The sequence below is a fragment of the Theropithecus gelada genome, chromosome 16 (assembly GCF_003255815.1).
Source record: "Theropithecus gelada isolate Dixy chromosome 16, Tgel_1.0, whole genome shotgun sequence".
NCBI lineage: Eukaryota > Metazoa > Chordata > Mammalia > Primates > Cercopithecidae > Theropithecus > Theropithecus gelada.
Window position 1 is genome coordinate 5,848,517 of NC_037684.1, and position 19,245 is coordinate 5,867,761.

The window sequence follows — 19,245 nt, forward strand, 5'->3', positions numbered from 1 at the left end:
ATCCGCCTGCCTTGGCCTCCCAAAATGGTGGGATTACAGTCGTGAGCCACCGCACCTGGCCATCAAAACATTTTTAATATAGAAGGTCAGTTGAGTTGCTGTCTAAGATGCAACCTGATCTTAATTTAAAAAGTGATTAAGTTATTGTAAAATAAGTTTGCATTCATAGATTAAAAAGTACACATTCATTTTATTATTATTATTATTATTATTTTTGAGATGGAGTTTCACTCTTGTAGCCCAGGCTGGAGTGCAATGGTGCGATCTTGGCTCACTGCAACCTCCGCCTCCTGGGTTTAAGTGATTCTCCTGCCTCGGCCTCCTGAGTAGCTGGGATTACAGGCATGCACCACCACGCCCAGCTAATTTTGTATTTTAAGGAGATACGGGGTTTCTCCATGTTGGTCAGGCTGGTCTCGAACTCCCGACCTCAGGTGATCTGCCCACCTCGGCCTCCCAAAGTGCTGGGATTACAGGCGTGAACCAGTGCGTCCTGCTAAAAAGTACACATTTAAAATCTAAGTTCCATTTTCCTGTCATGTTTATTAACTTGTCCCATTGCAGGATATGTTTCTGTTGTCTGCATGGGTAGAGATAATTTTAAAAGCTTAGTTAAGTAAAAACTGATTTTCTTAATTATTGCCCTTTAGGTTAAAAAAAAAAGTCTTTGGGGAATTTTTAAGCAGTCTGCCAGCCAAGAAACATTTAAGTCCCACCTAGTTTAGTTCCTACAGAAATGCATAGGAATAGGCTGGGCATGGTGGTTCAGACCTGTAATTTCAGCATTTTGGGAGACTGAGTTGGGAGGATCACTTGTGTAACTTTTAGTACTTAACCATATGTAATTACGAATGCAAGTTTTTTGTTCTAGGTGCAAGATTATATTTATTTGAGCGTATCAAGTAAACAAGTTTACATTTAAAGGTGAGAGTTATAGGCCAGCCCTGGCAACATAGCGAGACCCTATCTCTACAAAAAATTTTAAAAAGTAGTTGGGTGTGGTGACTCATGACTGTAGTCCTGAATACTCAGTAGGCTGAGGCAGGAGGATCACTTGAGCCCAGAAGTTCAAGGGTTGCTATGAATGTGTCAGTGCACTCTAGCCTGGGCAGTAGTGGGAGACTATCTCAAAAAAAAAAAAAAAGTATGGGAGTCCTTTAATCATCTTGTTAGATGCCTAATCTTATATATATGACTTATTAGGACTAATTATTAAGAAATTATAACCCAACTCATATACTGTTGTCTTCAACGTAGTTGGTGACTTTGGAAGGTGGCAGGTTTAGCCCAGTGATTGTCGTCTTTTCTCAAAATGTTTTCAGAACTCCTTTTTTACTATTACAGCAACATAATATCCATTGTTGGAATAAACATATCACTCCCTTTAAAGTCATACTCTCAGTCATGATATTAATTCTGGTATATTTATTAAAGTCAGCTTATGCTTTACTCTTTCTAGGAGTATTCAACTTTTATAGGCGAACACTGCCCCAACAAACTAGAAATATAAGTGAGGAAAAGGGCATCATTTATTGAATCCATTTTGCTAGATTTCGTGTAAGCTGTTTCTGAACTCGCCCAAGAAAATTTTCTGAAATTTCTTGAATTTTTAAATATTCTCCTTTTCGATGACCTTTTGATAATTATTTCCTTTGTTAAATCTGACCTACAGTAACTTTACCTTTCTAAAGAACAGAAATACTTGGTGTTGGGGGAGGAGCGGCTTTTGTATAGTTGCTTATGAGGTTGGTTTTGTTTTGTTTTTTCCTAAGGAAGGCTGGGTTGCTTTTGTGATTTATCTGTTTCAAATGGTTGTTACTATTCAATTCTATTCACTTCTTCTGTATACAACTTCATAAAGGTAGAAGAGATGAACCTTAGAACTTACAGTCTTTTTCTGCAGACAGAATTTCTTAATCATTACATAAACATTATTCTGAAAAGTTTTCAGTAATTTCATGGCCCTCCTCAATAGTAACTTTCAGTATTTATACTGAATAGCTCTTTGCAACTAGCTTAAAAGAGTCCTTTATTTTTCTTCTTTTTTCTCTCTTATCTGTGGAGATTGAAAATGTATTGCCATCCTTCAGAAAGCACTTCTTACTGTACACTATTGGATGAAACTTTACTATTGAAGTTTTCAGTAACTGTAAAGGTAAAGAGAGAAGCTTTTTTTCCCTTAAGATCTTCGCTATGGAGGCTTTTCTCATTCACTTGAAATATAGATTGTATCAGTTCTGCTCTAATATCAATATTTTACTATAATATATTTACATTAATATTTCTCTACTGTTAATTTTTACAGTAGTTGACTACAATAAATGCTCTTTTTTGGCCAGGTGTGGTGGCTCACGCCTTTAATCCCAGCACTTTGGGAGGTGGGGATGGATGGATCACCTGAGGTCAGGAGTTCAAGACCAGCCTAACCAACATGCTGAAACCCTGTCTGTACTAAAAATGCGAAAATTAGCTGGGCGTGGTGGCGCATGCCTGTAATCCCAGCTGAGGCTGAGGCAGGAGAATTGCCTGAACCCGGGAGGTGGAGGTTGTATTGACCTGAGATCACGCCGTTGTACTGCAGCCTGGGCAACGAGTGAAACTCCATCTCAAAAAAAAAAAAAAAAAAATAGTTCTTTTTGAGGAATGAGATTATTCGTAATTTTTGGTGTCTGCATTCAAGCATTATAAAGTAATAAATTGATGTGGAATACATTTGACTTTTCAAGTTCTAAATAGGAAGGGACTATATGAATATAAAGAGAAACATTTTTTTCTAATTAAATTATATATGGGTATAGCTTTTTAGACTCTCTGGAACATATCATAGACCACCTTAAGAGCTAAGATGAGGCTTGTTTTACAATCCATTCATTCTTTAATTGCTTTGAGAGATTATACTTAAGTTTCTGTTTTTCGGGAAATAACTTTTTCCTCTTAAATTTGTCAGGTTAAAAGCTAATAATTTTATTATGATTCGATGGATGATCATTCCGTAACTTCAAAAATTTTTCATGATGTCAATAACCGTCTCTTTAATATGACATATCATTGAGCTTTAGGCTTTGCTGATAATCTTTGAGGATACCTTATGAACTTCAAATATATTTTATAGAATATTTTTTTATGTGATGATGCTAGTCCATATTTGTTGTGTTGCTTAGTATATGTATTAAGTGTTTCAGAATACACGTAATTTATATTTGTTTGGCTCAATTCAACAGATACTTGAATATCTACCACGTATAAGGCACTATGCCAGCACTACATAGCTTTCCTTGAAGGAGAACTGTCACTGCCCTTCAGGAGCGTATAATCTAGTAGGATAAATAAAATATTTACATGAGTTTTACATGTAGGAAACTGAATGAAAACCAAGTGTCAAAATAAGCATAAATCAAGTACCATGGGTAAGGAGAAATCACTGGTTTGGGAATAATTGGGAAAAAAGTTAAATGAAAACAAGTTAGCGTTTTAGATGGGGCTTGAAGGCTTGTCTGCTGTATTATACACGGTCTCCATAGTATTCATTGTTATGGCTAATTATCCATAATTTATCTTACTAAAAATAATCAAAATCTGATTTCCATCTTGCCTATTAGAGTGACAATAAAGTATAATTTGTTTCTTTTTCCCAGTTGAGAAGTGATTATTTTGTTTATCTGTTTCTTCCAGGAAAACATTTAAAGTTGATGATATGTTATCAAAAGTAGAGAAAATGAAAGGAGAGCAAGAATCTCATAGGTAAGATAACCTATCAGTTTACATTAAGTGATATGCTTTAGGAAAGAGGAAAAATTACAGTGATCATTTTCCTAGTGATCACCTTGATATAAGGAGTTAGAAGGAATCTTAGAGGTCAGTTTGGTCCAAACACACACACAAGTCAGGAATTAATTTCTGTAGCATTCCTGGCAGAAAATCCTTAAGCTTTGGCTTGAATACCTCCAGTGTAGTTGTATTTATTATTGTTTATCTTTATTACCAGTTTATTCCATTTTGAGTGAAACCTCTGACTTCTGCTGTTGGTCTTAACTCTACCACCTCATTTAAAGAGGGCTACTCATATTTATGTATATGTGCTAGGTACTGTGGCAGGGACTTCACAATATCACATATCTTGTAAGTTACTCTCAAATATGAGAGGGGTTCTCTTTTTTCCATCTTTTTCTTATTTAAATCTGTCAGGCAACATATTCATAACTTTCATTTCATATTTGAAATATGTTTTTCACATAGTTTCAGAAACTTGAACATTTGGACAGAATCTACTTGTTGTACATTATCAAATATATACCTAGAACTAATTCCTAAATGTTCTGACTAGTCTAATATCTGTCTACTCTAGATAGTATGCTTCTATTTAGTTTTTGATATGTAAACTGTTTGTTTTTTGATGTTTTTGATAGAAAATTGAATATTCTAAAGAGAAATAGCAGTTTGGGTGGTGTTTGTTCATTCATTAACTACCAATGGAGAGAATGCAGAACTAAAATTACTAGATTTTTGAAAAAATAGAGGTGGAAAATTTGTCACAATGTATTTTTCTTTTTCTTCTAAAGTTTTAAATTGTAGCTTACCAATTTAGATAGGATACACACTCAGTGATGCATCAATTATGCATCTTGTTGTTTTCCCATTGTTTTGTTGACTGGTAAAAGACTTCCTTTTGGCCGGGCGCGGTGGCTCAAGCCTGTAATCTCAGCACTTTGGGAGGCCGAGACGGGCAGATCACGAGGTCAGGAGATCGAGACCATCCTGGCTAACACGGTGAAACCCCGTCTCTACGAAAAAATAAAAAAAACTAGCCGGGCGAGGTGGCGGGCGCCTGTAGTCCCAGCTACACGGGAGGCTGAGGCAGGAGAATGGCGTAAACCCGGGAGGCGGAGCTTGCAGTGAGCTGAGATCCGGCCACTGCACTCCAGTCTGGGCGACAGAGCGAGACTCCGTCTCAAAAAAAAAAAAAAAAAAGACTTCCTTTTTTTCAGTCACTTATATTTTAAGTTTGGCTTTGGAATGAGGTGATTTTTTTACTTGAGTTGTAAAACGTTAGTTTTTATTTTATATCCTACAATCTTGTGGGGTTGAAGTATAATTTATATTTCCATGTCTAGGCAATCCTGACTTGTAGATAAACTGTGATAGTCCATTCTAGAAGCTGAGATCATGAATTGTTACCTGTTGTATCTGTTAATGCCCGGGGAGGACCCTATAAGATAGAACTGAGAATATTCCCAGTGCACGCACATTTTCTTTACTAGCGTTTATATTCCAGATTCTTGTCTGGTCACTCACCCTAGACAGAGCTCTTGGGATCCTCAGGGCCTTTTTTACTTAAAATACAGACTGTAGTAAGATCCTAGTCTGACCTCCCTGCTTCTTCTGACCACATTAAAAGTTTGCCCTATAGTCATTTCAGGGTTCAAGTGAGAAGGAAGCATGACCCAATAACAAGAACACTTGACCCTTTTCTTCATCTTCCTCATCAAGGTTTACCTTCATTACTAAACCCTATTACTATCTCATTGTGACATTGGGTTTGAAAAATATTACAGAGCTTCCATAAGAGTGTGTAAGAGATACATACTATTCAGTTCTCTCTGAACAGTTGTTTCCCCAGTAATTTTGTTCCTTTTGACATGGTGGGTTCAATAGCAACTAAAAGATTAACATCAGAGGGTTACATAAATTCCTGCTCGTAGTTTTGGAAGAGAACTTTTTCAGTCTTTAGGGTCTAGCTAGGACCAGTGAATTGGCCATTTCAGCTTCTCAAGATTCTTATGAATGTCTCCCAGAGGCACTAAGATGAATTAAGAAAGTGTGTCCTTTTAAGTTTACCGCTAAGACTCTACATTATTAACTTTCTTTAATCTATTTCTTTCTTTTTTTTTTTTTTTTTTTAGATGGAATTGTGCAGTGGTGCTATTTTGGCTCACTGCAACTGCCCCCCCTTTGGGTTAAACCATTTCCCCCCCCCCCCCCCCCCAACTACCTAGGCTTACAGGGGCCTGCCCCCCCATCCCGCTTTTTTTTTTTTTTTTTTTTTTTGAGACCAGGTCTCCCTCTCACTGAGGCTGGAGTGCAGTGGTGCAATCTTGGCTCTCTACAGCCTCCACCTCCCAGGCTCAAGCGATTCACCTGTCTCAGCCTCCTGAATAGCTGGGAATACAGACGTGCACCACCACACCCACCTAATTTTGTATTTTTAGTAGAGACAGAGTTTCTCCATGTTGGCCAGGCTGGTCTTGAACTCCTGACCTCAAACGATCCGCCTGCCTTGGCCTCCCAAAGTGCTGGGATTACAGGTATGAGCCACCAAGCCTGGCCAATTTTTGTATTTATTTATTTGTTTTGAAATGGAGGTTTGCTCTCATTGCACAGGCTGGAGTGCAATGGCGTGATCTCCACTCACTGCCACCTCTGCCTGCTGGATTCTCCTGCCTCATCCTCCCAAGTAGCAGGGATTACAGGTGCCTGCCACCACACCCAGCTAATTTTTTCTTTAACTCCTGACCTCAGGTGATCCGCCCGCCTCCCAAAATGCTGGAATTATAGGCGTGAGCCACTGCACCCAGCCTCCTTTAATCTATTTCTTATCTCAAATTAAGGTAATCTTATTTTTCTCCTAAATCTATCACACAGGGTTGTAAGAAGGACCCTAGACACCAGTATATGATGCTAGCAGTATAAATATTTGCTTCTAAAATCTATTGTCAAATTCTTAAAAGATAACACAGACTGGGCATGGTGGCTCACACCTATAATCCCAGCACTTTGGTGGCTGAGGTGGGTGGATCACTTGAGGCCAGGAATTTGAGACCACCCTGGCCAACATGGCATAACCCTTTCTCTAAAAAAAAATACAAAAATCAGCCAGGTGAGGTGGTGTACACCTGTAATTCCAGCTACTTGGGTGACTGAGGAAGGAGAATCCCTTGAACCTAGGAGGCAGAGGTTGCCGTGAACTCAGATCGTACTACTACACTCCAGCCTGGGCAAGAGTGCGACTATGTCTCAAAAAAAGAAAAAAAATGATTAATCTTCGTTGTTCCATAACATTAGTTAATAGAAGTTAATATCTTAAATCATACACAAGAGTATCTCTCCTCCATTTATATTCTTTGTACTATTTCAGTTAAAGACTCGATCCTGGATCTGTACAGCTGTAGTCTGGGAGTCTTTCACTAGAATTCATGTTCTTTTTTTTTTTTTTTTTTTTTTTTTTTGAGACGGAGTCTCGCTCTGTCGCCCAGGCTGGAGTGCAGTGGCGTGATCTCGGCTCACTGCAAGCTCCGCCTCCCGGGTTCACGCCATTCTCCCGCCTCAGCCTCCCGAGTAGCTGAGACTACAGGTGCCCGCCACCACACCCGGCTAGTTTTTTGTATTTTTAGTAGAGACGGGGTTTCACCATGTTAGCCAGGATAGTCTCGATCTCCTGACCTCGTGATCCACCCGCCTCGGCCTCCCAAAGTGCTGGGATTACAGGCTTGAGCCACCGCACCCGGCCTAGAATTCATGTTCTTTTAGCACTGCCAAAGTTATAGTATATATGCTCCCGAGCCCGATGTATTTCATTCCTCAAAGTTCAAAGGGTATCAAGATAGATAAAAAATACCATAGTAGTATAGCCCAAAAGTTAGTTCAGTCAAGTACATTTCTGAGCTGATTATGACATTTGTAGTAATTTATAAACTAAACCAAGATAGCATTATCGGTTCAAAAGAAGTTAGTGTTTCAGGGTCTTTTATATTTTAGACCTACAGTTGTCTTAAGTCACTTGCAGAAACTTGTTAGTGGAAGGAGCTGATAGAAAAACATGGGCTATTAAATGGTGGTTACTTTTTTTTTTTTGAGACGGAGTCTTACTTTGGCGCCCAGGCTGGAGTGCAGTGATGCCATCTCAGCTCGCTGCAAGCTTCGCCTCCCAAGTTCACGCCATTTTCCTGCCTCAGCCTCCCGAGTAGCTGGGACTACAGGCGCTTGCCCCCATGCCCAGCTAATTTTTTGTATTTTTAGTCGAGATGGGGTATCTCCATGTTAGCCAGGATGGTCTTGATCTCCTAACCTCATGATCCGCCCACCTTGGCCTCCCAAAGTGCTGGGATTACAGGTGTGAGCCACCACGCCCAGCCCCCCCCAACCTAACTTGGTTAACTATTAACGTGACAATTTAAAAAATTGTACATTTCTGGATTCCTTAATTTTTTTTTTTTTTTTTTTTTGAGACGGAGTCTCGCGCTGTGTCACCCAGGCTGGAGTGCAGTGGCCGGATCTCAGCTCACTGCAAGCTCCGCCTCCCAGGTTTACGCCATTCTCCTGCCTCAGCCTCCTGAGTAGCTGGGACTACAGGCGCCCGCCACCTTGCCCGGCTAGTTTTTTTTTGTATTTTTTAGTAGAGACGGGGTTTCACCAGGTTAGCCAGGATGGTCTCAATCTCCTGACCTCGTGATCCGCCCGTCTCGGCCTCCCAAAGTGCTGGGATTATAGGCTTGAGCCACTGCGCCCGGCCTTTTTTTTTGAGACAGTCTCACACTGTCGCCCAGGCTGGATTGTAGTGGTGCGATCTTGGCTCACTGCAACCTCCGTCCCCCAGGTTCAAGCAGTTCTCCTGCCGCAGCCTCCCTAGTAGCTGGGATTATATGCATGCCCTACCACATCTGACTAATTTTCGTATTTTTAGTAGAGACAGGGTTTCACCGTGTTGGCTAGGCTGGTGTCAAACTCCTGACCTCAAGTGATCCTCCCACCTTGGCCTCTCAAAGTATTGGGATTACAGGCATGAGCCACTGTGCCCATCCTTCTTTTTCTAAGAGACAGGGCCTTGCTCTGTTGCCCAGGCTGGGGTGCAAGTGGCTGCCCACTGCAGCCTCTTAACTCCTGGCCTCAAACCATCCTCCAGTCTTAGCCTCATGCGTAGCTAGAACTACAGGTGCGTGCCACCATGCCTGGCTAATTTTTAAATTTTTGTAGATACGGGATCTTGCTATGTTGCCCAGGCTGGTCTCAAACTCGTGGCCTCAAGTGATCCTTTGGGATTGGCTTCCCAAAGTTCTGGTATTACAGGTGTGAGCCACCACGCCTGGGCTTTATTTTCTTTATAGAAGGTCTGATAATAATGCCTTATATCCTTTCCAGCTCTTGTTTCTGGTACTCCAGTTTTGAATTTTTCATGGATTTTGACCAAGCACTATGACTGATTAGAATAAATCTCTTGCCTTTGTGTGGTTGTATATGGTAGCAGGATTCTAGGGATTCTTAGGCTGTCAATCCTACCAATTTTGGAATTATCTTTTTTTGTTGCTGTTTTTTTGAGATGGAATCTAGCTTCGTCGCTCAGGCTGGAGCTGGAGTGCAGTAGCGCAATCTCGGCTTACTGCAACCTCCTCCTCCCAGGTTCCAGCAATTCTCATGCTTCATCCTCCTGAGTAGCTGGGTTTATAGGCGCCCACCACCAAGCCCAACTAACTTTTGTATTTTTGGTAGAAATGGGGTTTTACCATGTTGGTCAGGCTGGTCTTGAACTCCTAACCTCAAGTGATTTGCCTTCCGTGGGCTTCCAAAGTGCTGGGATTACAGGCATGTGCCACCGTGCCCATCCCTAATGTTGGAATTCTCTGGTAACAGCTCTTGAGTGCTGAGTGCATCTCCATGGACTAAAATGCATCATGAAAAGATTTTTAAATCTGAGTTGCTTCAGAGTGTTTACCAGGGCCAAATGAAGCAAAGTGTCACTTCTTTCTTGCCCTTATTCTTCTTTTGTTCCTGGTCTTCTGTTAGTAGCTGGAGAAAAATCCCCTCAAAAGATACCTGAATTAGAACTTTTGTTACGGTTATTTTCAAGCCTGTATTTTTATTTCATTTTTATTTTTTGAGACAAAGTCTTGCTCTGTCACCCAGGCAGGAATGTCGTGGCACAATCTTGCTTGGCTTACTGCAACCCCCGCCTCCCAGGTTCAAGCAGTTCTTGAGCCTCAACCTCCCGAGTAGCTGGGATAACAGGCATCTGCCACCACACCCAGCTAATTTTTTTTTTTTTTTTTTTTAAGTAGAGACAGGATTTTACCTATTGGCCAGGCCGGTCTCAAACTCCTGACCTCAGGTGATCCACTCACCTCGACCTCCCAAATTGCTGGGATTAAAGGTGTGAGCCACCATACCTTGCCTTATTTTTACTGTTTGAGAGAAGGTCGTTCTTTGTCACCCAGGCTGGAGTGTAGTGGCACAGTGATGGGTCACTGATGGATTGAATTCGTGGACTAAAGGGATCCTCCTGCTTCAGCCTCCTGAGTAACTGGGACTACAGGCGTGTACTATCGCACCTCACTAATTTTTTGAATTTTTGTAGAGTCAGGGTCTCACCATCTTGCCCAGGCCACTTTCAAACTCCTGTCCTCAAGTGATCCTCCCACCTTGACATTCTGAAGTGCTGAGATTACAGGAATGAGCCCCCATGCAGCCTTAGTTTTTTTTTTTTTTTTGAGACTGAGTCTTGCCCTGTTGCCCAGGCAAGAGTGCAGTGATGCTGTCTTGGCTCACTGCAACCTCCACCTCCTGGGTTCAAGTGATTCTCCTGCCTCAGCCTCCTGAGTAGCTGGGATTACAGGCACATGCCACCACGCCCAGTAAATTTTTGTATTTTTGGTAGAGATGGGGTTTCACCATGTTGGTCAGACTGGTCTCAACTCCTGACCTCGTGTTCCGCCTGCTTGGACTCCCAAAGTGCTGGGATTACAAGCGTGAGCCACCACGCCCAGCTGACTTTTTGTTTTTGATGCAACCTAAGCTTTTGAATTAGTAATCTTCCTTTTCTAAACCTTCCCCGTTTTTAAGCATTTATTTTTACAATAAGGCCTGGATCTATATTTTTGTGTGTGCGTTTCATTTCTGTAGTGTGCAATGTCCTAGGCACTATACTCAGCACTCGGGTATATAATGGTGAACAAAATGGATGAAGGCCCTGCCTTTATGGAGCTTAGTGTTTAGGAGAGAAAGACATAATCATATAATAAATGGGAAATAAGTGCTGGGAAAGAAAAGCATAAGAAAACTATGAGTGTATAAAACAGGAGAACCAGCTTTCATTTGAGGTGTTAGATTTGGGAATAATGATGATCAGGGAAGGCATCTCTGAAGAAATAAGCTGAGATTTGAAAGAAGTGTGCAGAAGTAAAATGGGGTGGGAGGATGAACAAATAGGTGGTTCTAGTTGAAGGGAATACTACATATACAGCATTTGATGCCAAAGTAGCTGTGTAGAAAGAGCAAGGAGAATGGTATGAGAAGAGGCTGGAGCAGATGGCCTGAGCCAGATAGTCCATTGTCTTCAAGGTAATTTAAGGATGTTGGTCTCAAGAAAGTCGTTCGTTCTTTTTTTTTTCTCTGAGAGATGGAGTCTTGTATTGTCACCCACACGGGAGTGCAGTGATGCATTCATAGTTTACTGCATCCTCAAACTTCCAGACTCCATTGTCTTACTTTATTTTTTATTTTACTTTTTAGAGATGAGGATTTTCCCTGTCGCTGAGGTAGCAGCACAGTAGTGTGATCATGGCTCAATTACAGCCATGAGCTCCTGGGCTCAAGGGACCCTCCTACCTTAGCCTCCTGAGTAACTGGGACTACAGGCACATGCTACCATGCTCCACTTATTTTGTTTTATTTAAAAAGTTTTTTTTAGGAGACAAGGTCTCACTCTTATCACCCAGGCTGGATTGTAATTGTGCGATCATGACTCACTTTACCCTTGACCTCCTGTCCTCAAATGGTCTTCCTACCTCAGCCTACCTCAGCCTACCGAATAGTCTAGGACCACAGGCACAAGACAACACACCTGGATGATTTTTTAAAATTTTGTAGCCGGGCACGGTGCCTCACACCTGTAATCCCAGCACTTTCAGAGGCCGAGGAGGGCGGATTATGGGGTCAGGAGATGGAGGACAGCCTGACCAACATGGTGAAACCCCATCTCTACTAAAAATACAAAAATTAGCTGGGCAGGGTGTCGCGCAACTGCAGTCCCAGCTATTGAGACTGAGGCAGGAGAATTGCTTAAACCCGGGAGTTGGAGGTTGCAGGGAGGCGAGATCGCACTCCATTGCACTCCAGCCTGGGTGACAGAGCGAGACTCCATCTCAAAACTTTTGTAGAGATCCATTGTCTTGTCATGTTGCCCAAGATGATCTCAAAAACTCCTGGCCTCAAACAGTCCTCTTGCTTCAGCCTCTCAAAGCGTTGAGATTACAGGTGTGAACCACTACAGCCAGCCTTTTGTTTTTAAAATTATATATATATATATATATATATATATTTTTTTTTTTTTTTTTTGAGACGAGTCTCGCTCTATCACCCAGGCTGGAGTGCAGTGGTGCGATCTTGGCCCACTGCAAGCTCCGCCTTCCCGGGTTCACACCATTCTCCTGCCTCAGCCTCCTGAGTAGCTGGGACTACAGGCACCCGCCACCACGCCTGGCTAATTTTTTGTATTTTTTAGTAGAGATGGGGTTTCACCGTGTTAGCCAGGATGATCTCAATCTCCTGACCTCGTGATCTGCCCGCCTCGGCCTCCCAAAGTGCTGGGATTACAGGCGTGAGCCACTGCACCCGGCCATTATTATTATTTTTTTGAGAGGGAGTCTCATTCTGTCGCCAGCAGTCTGGACTCACTGCAACCTCCACCTCCCGGGTTCAAGTGATTCCCCTGCCTCAGCCTCCAGAGTAGCTGGGACTACAGGCATGCGCCACCATGCCTGGCTAATGTTTTGTATTTTAGTAGAGATGGAGTTTCACCATGTGGGCCAGGATGGTCTCAGTCTGACCTCGTGATTCCCCCGCCTCAGCCTCCCAAACTGCTGGAATTACAGGCATGAACCACCGCACCCAGTCCATTTTTAAATATATACAGTTACTGTTTTTGCATTCTTCTGTTTCTTCTAACATCAGACCAGTACATATGATGGTTAGGATTGTAATCTGAGTTCCAGGAGCAGGATGCTGCTCTTTGGTCACTTCAGAACCTCAAGATATCACAGAAAACCCTCCCCACCCACCTCAGCTATTATTACACTTCTCACCTAGTATTGTGGTGTGTAAAAAAGTTATTAAATTATTTATTTTATTCTCTCTCTATATATATACACGTATATATAGAGTATATATTTTCTCTCCATATATGTATATATATTCTATGTATATTCTACATATATATTTTATATATATTCTACATGTAGAATATAGTATATAGAATATATATACGCATACATATAGAGTATATACATGTGTGTGTATATATGTGTGTGTGTATATATTTTTGAGACAGTCTCAGTCTATGGCCCAGGAATGTCGCCATCTCGGATCACCGCAACCTCTGCCTCCCAGGTTCAAGGGATTCTCATGCCTCAGCCTCCCAGGTAGCTGGGATTACAGATGTGTGCCACCACGCCCAGCTAATGTTTGTATTTTTAGTAGAGACTGGGTTTTACTATGTTAGCCAGTCTGGTCTTGAATTCCTGACCTCAAGTGATCTACCCACCTCAGCCTCCCAAAGTTCTGGGATTACAGACCTGTGCCACCGTGCCTGGTCTAATTTTTATTACTATCATTATTATCATTATTATTTTTGAGATAAAGTCTTGCTCTATTGCCCAGGCTGGAGTGCAGTGGCATGATTATGGCTCACTGCAGTCTCAACCTCCTGGGACGAAGAGATCCTCTCGCCTCAGCCTCTTGATTAGCTGGGACTACCTGGCTATGGCTACGTTGTTTTTTTTTTTTTTCTTCGAGATGGAGTCTTGCTTTGTCGCCCAGGCTGGAGTGCAGTGGTGTAATCTCTGCTCACTGCAACTCCACCTCCTAAATTCATGTAATTCTCCTGCCTCAGCCTCCTGAGTAGCTGGGATTACAGGCATGTGGCCCTATACCCGCATAAGTTTTTTGTTTTTTTTTTTTTTTTTTTTTGAGACGGAATCTCGCTGTGTCGCCTGGGCTGGAGTGCAGTGGCTGGATCTCAGCTCATTGCAAGTTCCGCCTCCCGGGTTCACGCCATTCTCCTACCTCAGCCTCCCGAGTAGCTGGGACTACAGGCGCCCGCCACCTCGCCCAGCTAGCTTTTTGTATTTTTTCATAGAGACAGGGTTTCACCATGTTAGCCAGGATGGTCTCGATCTCCTGACCTCGTGATCCGCCCATCTCGGCCTCCCAAAGTGCTGGGATTACAGGCTTGAGCCACCGCACCTGGCCCCCCGCGTAATTTTTAAATTCTTTTTTTTTTTTTTTTTTGGATACAGAGTTTCTCTCTTCTTGCCCAGGCTGGAGTATAGTGGCATGATCTTGGCTCCCTGCAACTTCCGCCTCCCAGGTTCAAGTGATTCTCCTGCCTCAGCCTCCCGAGTAGCCAGGATTACAGGCGCCCGCCACCACGCCCACCTAATGTTTTTGCATTTTTATTTTTTTTTTTTTATTTTATTTTATTTTATTTTTTTTTTTTGAGACGGAGTCTCGCTCTGCCGCCCAGGCTGGAGTGCAGTGGCCGGATCTCTGCTCACTGCAAGCTCCGCCTCCCGGGTTCACGCCATTCTCCTGCCTCAGCCTTCCGAGTAGCTGGGACTACAGGCGCCCGCCACCGCGCCCGGCTAGTTTTTTGTATTTTTTAGTAGAGACGGGGTTTCACCATGTTAGCCAGGATGGTCTCGATCTCCTGACCTCGTGATCCGCCCGTCTCGGCCTCCCAAAGTGCTGGGATTACAGGCTTGAGCCACCGCGCCCGGCCTGTTTTTGCATTTTTAGTAGAGACGGGGTTTCACCTGGTAGGGCAGGCTGGTCTTGAACTCCTGACCTCAGGTCATCTGCTCGCCTCTGCCTCCCAAAATGCTGAGATTACAGCCATGAGCCACTGCCCCCAGCCAGTTTTTGTATTTTTAGTGGAGATGGCATTTCACCATGTTGGCCAGGCTGGTCTCGAACTCTTGACCTCAAGTTATTCACCGGCCTCAGCCTCCCAAAGTGCTGGGATTACAGGCGTGAGCCACTGCACCTGGCCCTGGCTCACCTTATGTGTACTCACAGTACTTTTGTAGAGATGAGGTTTCAGCATATGGCCCAGCATGACCTCGAACTACTGAGTTCAAGTGATCTGCCCACTTTGTCCTCTTAAAGTGTTGGGATTACAGGCGTGAGCCACTGCATCGGACCTATTAAATTATTTTAAAGAGAACTATCATATTAATGATTTTTTCCTACCCTTCTATTTTGTACATTTAGCCGCATTTTAAAATCTTTAGGTTGGCCAGGCGTGGTGACTCACGCCTATGTCCCAGCACTTTGGGAAGTCGAGGCAGGCGGTTCACTTGAGGTCAGGAGTTCGAGACCAGCTTGACCAATGTGGTGAAACCCCATCGCTACTAAAAATACAAAAAATTAGGCCAGGAGCGGTGGCTCACGCCTGTAATCCCAGCATTTTGGGAGGTCGCAGTGGGCAGATCATGAGGTCAAGAGTTCGAGACTATCCTGGCCAACATGGTGAAACCCCGTCTCTACTAAAATACAAAAATTAGCTGGGCGTGGTGGCATGTGCTTATATTCCTAGCTACTTGGGAGGCTGAGGCAGGAGAATTGCTTGAACCTGGGAGGCAGAGGTTGCAGTGAGCCGAGATTAAACTGCTACACTCCAGCCTGGCTACAGAGTGAAACTCTGTCTCAAAAATAAATAAATAAATAAATAAATAGCCGGGCATGGCGGTGTGCCCCTGTAATTTCGTCTACTTGGGAGACTGATGCAGAAGAATTGCTTGAACTCAGCAGGCGGAGGTTGCAGTGAGCAGATATTGCTCCACTGCACTCCAGCCTGGGCTACAAAGTGAGACTCCATCTCAAAATAAATAAATAAACTCCGTAGACTACCTCTTAGGTTGGTTGTGTGTCTTTCCCACCATTGATAAGATCTGATGTTTTCCCTTTCTTTTTTTTTAATGCACTTTGCCTTGATTGTAAGCTTTGAAGTTGTTTTGAAATTGTCGTCTTTTCAGTCTTGAGTTTTTGTTCTTTTTTCAGAACCTGGGCTATACACATTTCTTTTTGCATACTTACTCTTAAAGGTGCCTCATCAGTTGCCACTTGAGCATATCTGATTCTTAAAAATTTGAATATTCAAGAACAAATTTTAAAAATATTCCTTGTATAATTTTTGGTTTTGTAGTAATTCCTTTGTTTTCTTCACAGTACTTCTGCAGAGTGATCCATTTATGATTGATAGATACACATCATCCACCATTCACCTTTTATCTTCTCATTACAAAGTGCTTCTAACCCCCTATATTTTGAGATCCTGGGTTTCAGAATATTAGACGATGTAGACACGAGTTTCTCAGCTTTACATATCATAGGATAAAATGTATATAACAAAAGTTGAATAGCTAACATCTAGCTATAGAAACCAAGTAGATTATCAGACTTGTCCTGTTTTGAGGTAATACTGCCCTTAAAATGAAGCCTTATACCTGCCGCTTGCAGATTCACATATATAAATTAGAGGCCCTAATCTTGGTCTCCTCTTGTTATAAAAACTAGTTCCTCTGTGGAATCTGGCTGTTCTTAAAATGGGAGGCTCTTCCTTGAATTAGATTTCAAAGTGTCAGTGTCTTATGAATTAGCTTAGCATCATTTTCTGTAGACTGTATCAGGACTGTCAGATGTTTGTGCTTGGAATGCTGAAATTTGCATCTCAAAATTTCAATTTCTCTACCTGATTTCTTGTTATCATGTGTCTTCCTGAGATGATAGAGGGAACACATCACATCGATGAACTAAGTTTCTTACATATATATATATATTTTTTTTTTTTTTTGAGACGGAGTCTCACTGTGTCTCCCAGGCTGGAGTGCAGTGGCGTGATCTCGGCTCACTGCAAGCTCCGCCTCCCGGGTTCACGCCATTCTCCCGCCTCAGCCTCCCAAGTAGCTGGGACTACAGGCGCCCGCCACCGTGCCCGGCTAATTTTTTTTGTATTTTTAGTAGAGACGGGGTTTCACCATGTTAGCCAGGATAGTCTCGATCTCCTGACCTCGTGATCCACCCGCCTCGGCCTCCCAAAGTGCTGGGATTACAGGCTTGAGCCACCGCGCCCGGCCAGTTTCTTATATCTTATTCTGGTCATCTAAACTAGATTTTTTGTGACCTAAAACCAAATAATCCTGACCAATCTTACATGTTTCTTTTCCTCCCGTTCATCTGGTCCAGCCTAACCAATTAAGATGTGGACAAAGTAGCCACAAGAGAGGGGAGGCCGGGCGCAGTGGCTCAAGCCTGTAATCCCAGCACTTTGGGAGGCCGAGGCGGGTGGATCACGAGGTCAGGAGATCGAGACCATCCTGGCTAACATGGTGAAACCCTGTCTCTACTAAAAATACAAAAAACTAGCTGGGCGTGGTGGCGGGCGCCTGTAGTCCCAGCTACTTGGAGGCTGAGGCAGGAGAATGGCGTGAACCCAGGAGGCAGAGCTTGCAGTGAGCCGAGATTGCGCCACTGCACTCTAGCCTGGGCGACATAGCGAGACTCCGTCTCAAAAAAAAAAAAAAAGGGAGAGAGAAAACTTTGCCCTTTTCCTTGAAAGAAACCACCTATGGAAGGAATCATTGGTACACTTTATTCTAGGTACATATCAGAGTGTTTAATTTTTTATTTGAGACGGAGTCTCACTCTGTTGCCCAAGCTGGCGTGCAGTGATGCAATCTCAGCTCACTGCAACCTCCGACTCCCGGGTTCAAGCGATTCTCCTGCCTCAACCTCCTGAGTAGCTGGGATTACAGGTGCCCGCCTCCATGCCCGGCTAATTTTTGTGTTTTTAGGAGAGACAGGGTTTCACCATGTTGGTCAGATGGGTCTCGAACTCCTGACCTCGTGATTTGCCTGCCTCAGCCTCCCCAAAGTGCTGGGATTACAGGCGTGAGCCACTGCGCCCAGCCAGAGTGTTTCCTTTTAGGTGGGGAAGGGGAAGTCATGCATAGCAAGTCACATTCCCAATGTTACATTTATTTATTTATTTATTTATTTATTTATTTATTTATTTATTTTTGAGACTTGCTCTTGTCACTCAGGCTAGAGTGCAGTGGCGTGATCTTGGCTCACTGCAGCCTCCACCTCCCAGGTTCAAGCTATTCTCCTGCCTCAGCCTCCTGAGTAACTGGGATTACACGTGGGTGTCACCATGCCCGGCTAATTTTTTGTATTTTATAGTAGAGACGAGGTTTCATCATGTTGGCCAGGTTGGTCTCCAACTCCTGACCTCAAGTGATCTCCCCATCTCCTTCCCAAAGTGCTGGGATTACAAACCATGCCCGGCCCCAAAGCTGCCTTTTAAAATTGGTTAATTGAAATTTAGAATTATTTCTCAAAAGTCTGGACGTGGTGGCTCACGCCTGTAATCCTGGTACGTTGGGAAGCCAAGGCAGGCAGATTGCCGGAGCTCAGGAGGTTGAGACCAACCTGGGCAATACAATGAAACCTCTCCTCTAAAAAACACAAAAAATTAACTGGGCGTGGCAACGTGTGCCTGAGTCCCAGCTATTCAGGAGGCTGAGACAGGAGAATGGCTTGAACCCCGGAAGCAGAAGTTGCAGTAAGCCGAGATCACGCCATTGAACTCCAGCCTGGGTGACGGAACGAGACTTCGTCTCAAAAAAAAAAAAAAAAAAAAACTTTCTCACAAAGAAACACTAGTATAATAATGGCTGGTTGGCTGGGCACAGTACTAATACCTGTAATCCTAGCACTGGGACGCCGAGGCGGGTCAGTAGTTCCAGACCAGCCTGGCCGACGTAGTGAAACCTCATCTCTACTAAAAATAGGAAAATTAACCCAGCATGGTGGCGGGCACCTGTAATCCCAGCTACTCAGAAACTGAGGCAGGAGAGTTGCTTGAACCTAGGTGGCGGAGGTTGCGGTGAGCTGAGATCACGCCATTGCACTCCAGTCTGTGTGACAGTGAGACTCCGTCTCAAACGAAAAACAAAACAAAAAAAGCTGGTTATACATGCTATCCTTTTTAAGGTATAATGTACCATTTAAAACTGTCTCAAATCATCTGTGGTGAAAGATCATTTTGTTTATTTGTTTTTAATTTTCAGTGTGTTTTTAGTATTATTCTCAATTTCTTGAGTTGTTGTAGAATGGTAACATTTTTCCTAGTGACCTCAGTTTGTAGACCACATTTTGAGTAACACTGATTTAAAATATACTCTGGGGTAAATAAATGTAAGA

At 43.0% G+C, this 19,245-nt stretch overlaps 1 protein-coding gene across 2 annotated transcripts in view; it reads left to right on the forward strand.

Moving 5' to 3' along the window:
- The window catches only part of SUZ12 (SUZ12, polycomb repressive complex 2 subunit), a 67,072-nt gene that overhangs the window by 7,895 nt on the left and 39,932 nt on the right, over nucleotides 1–19,245 (forward strand). The window contains exon 4 of one of the 2 annotated variants that reach the window (XM_025361624.1): nucleotides 3,673–3,741. The exons of the other annotated variant lie outside the window; for it this stretch is intronic. Coding sequence (XP_025217409.1) covers nucleotides 3,673–3,741 — 69 coding nt within the window. The remainder of the gene's footprint in view (nucleotides 1–3,672; nucleotides 3,742–19,245) is intronic. 2 annotated transcript variants of the gene reach the window in all.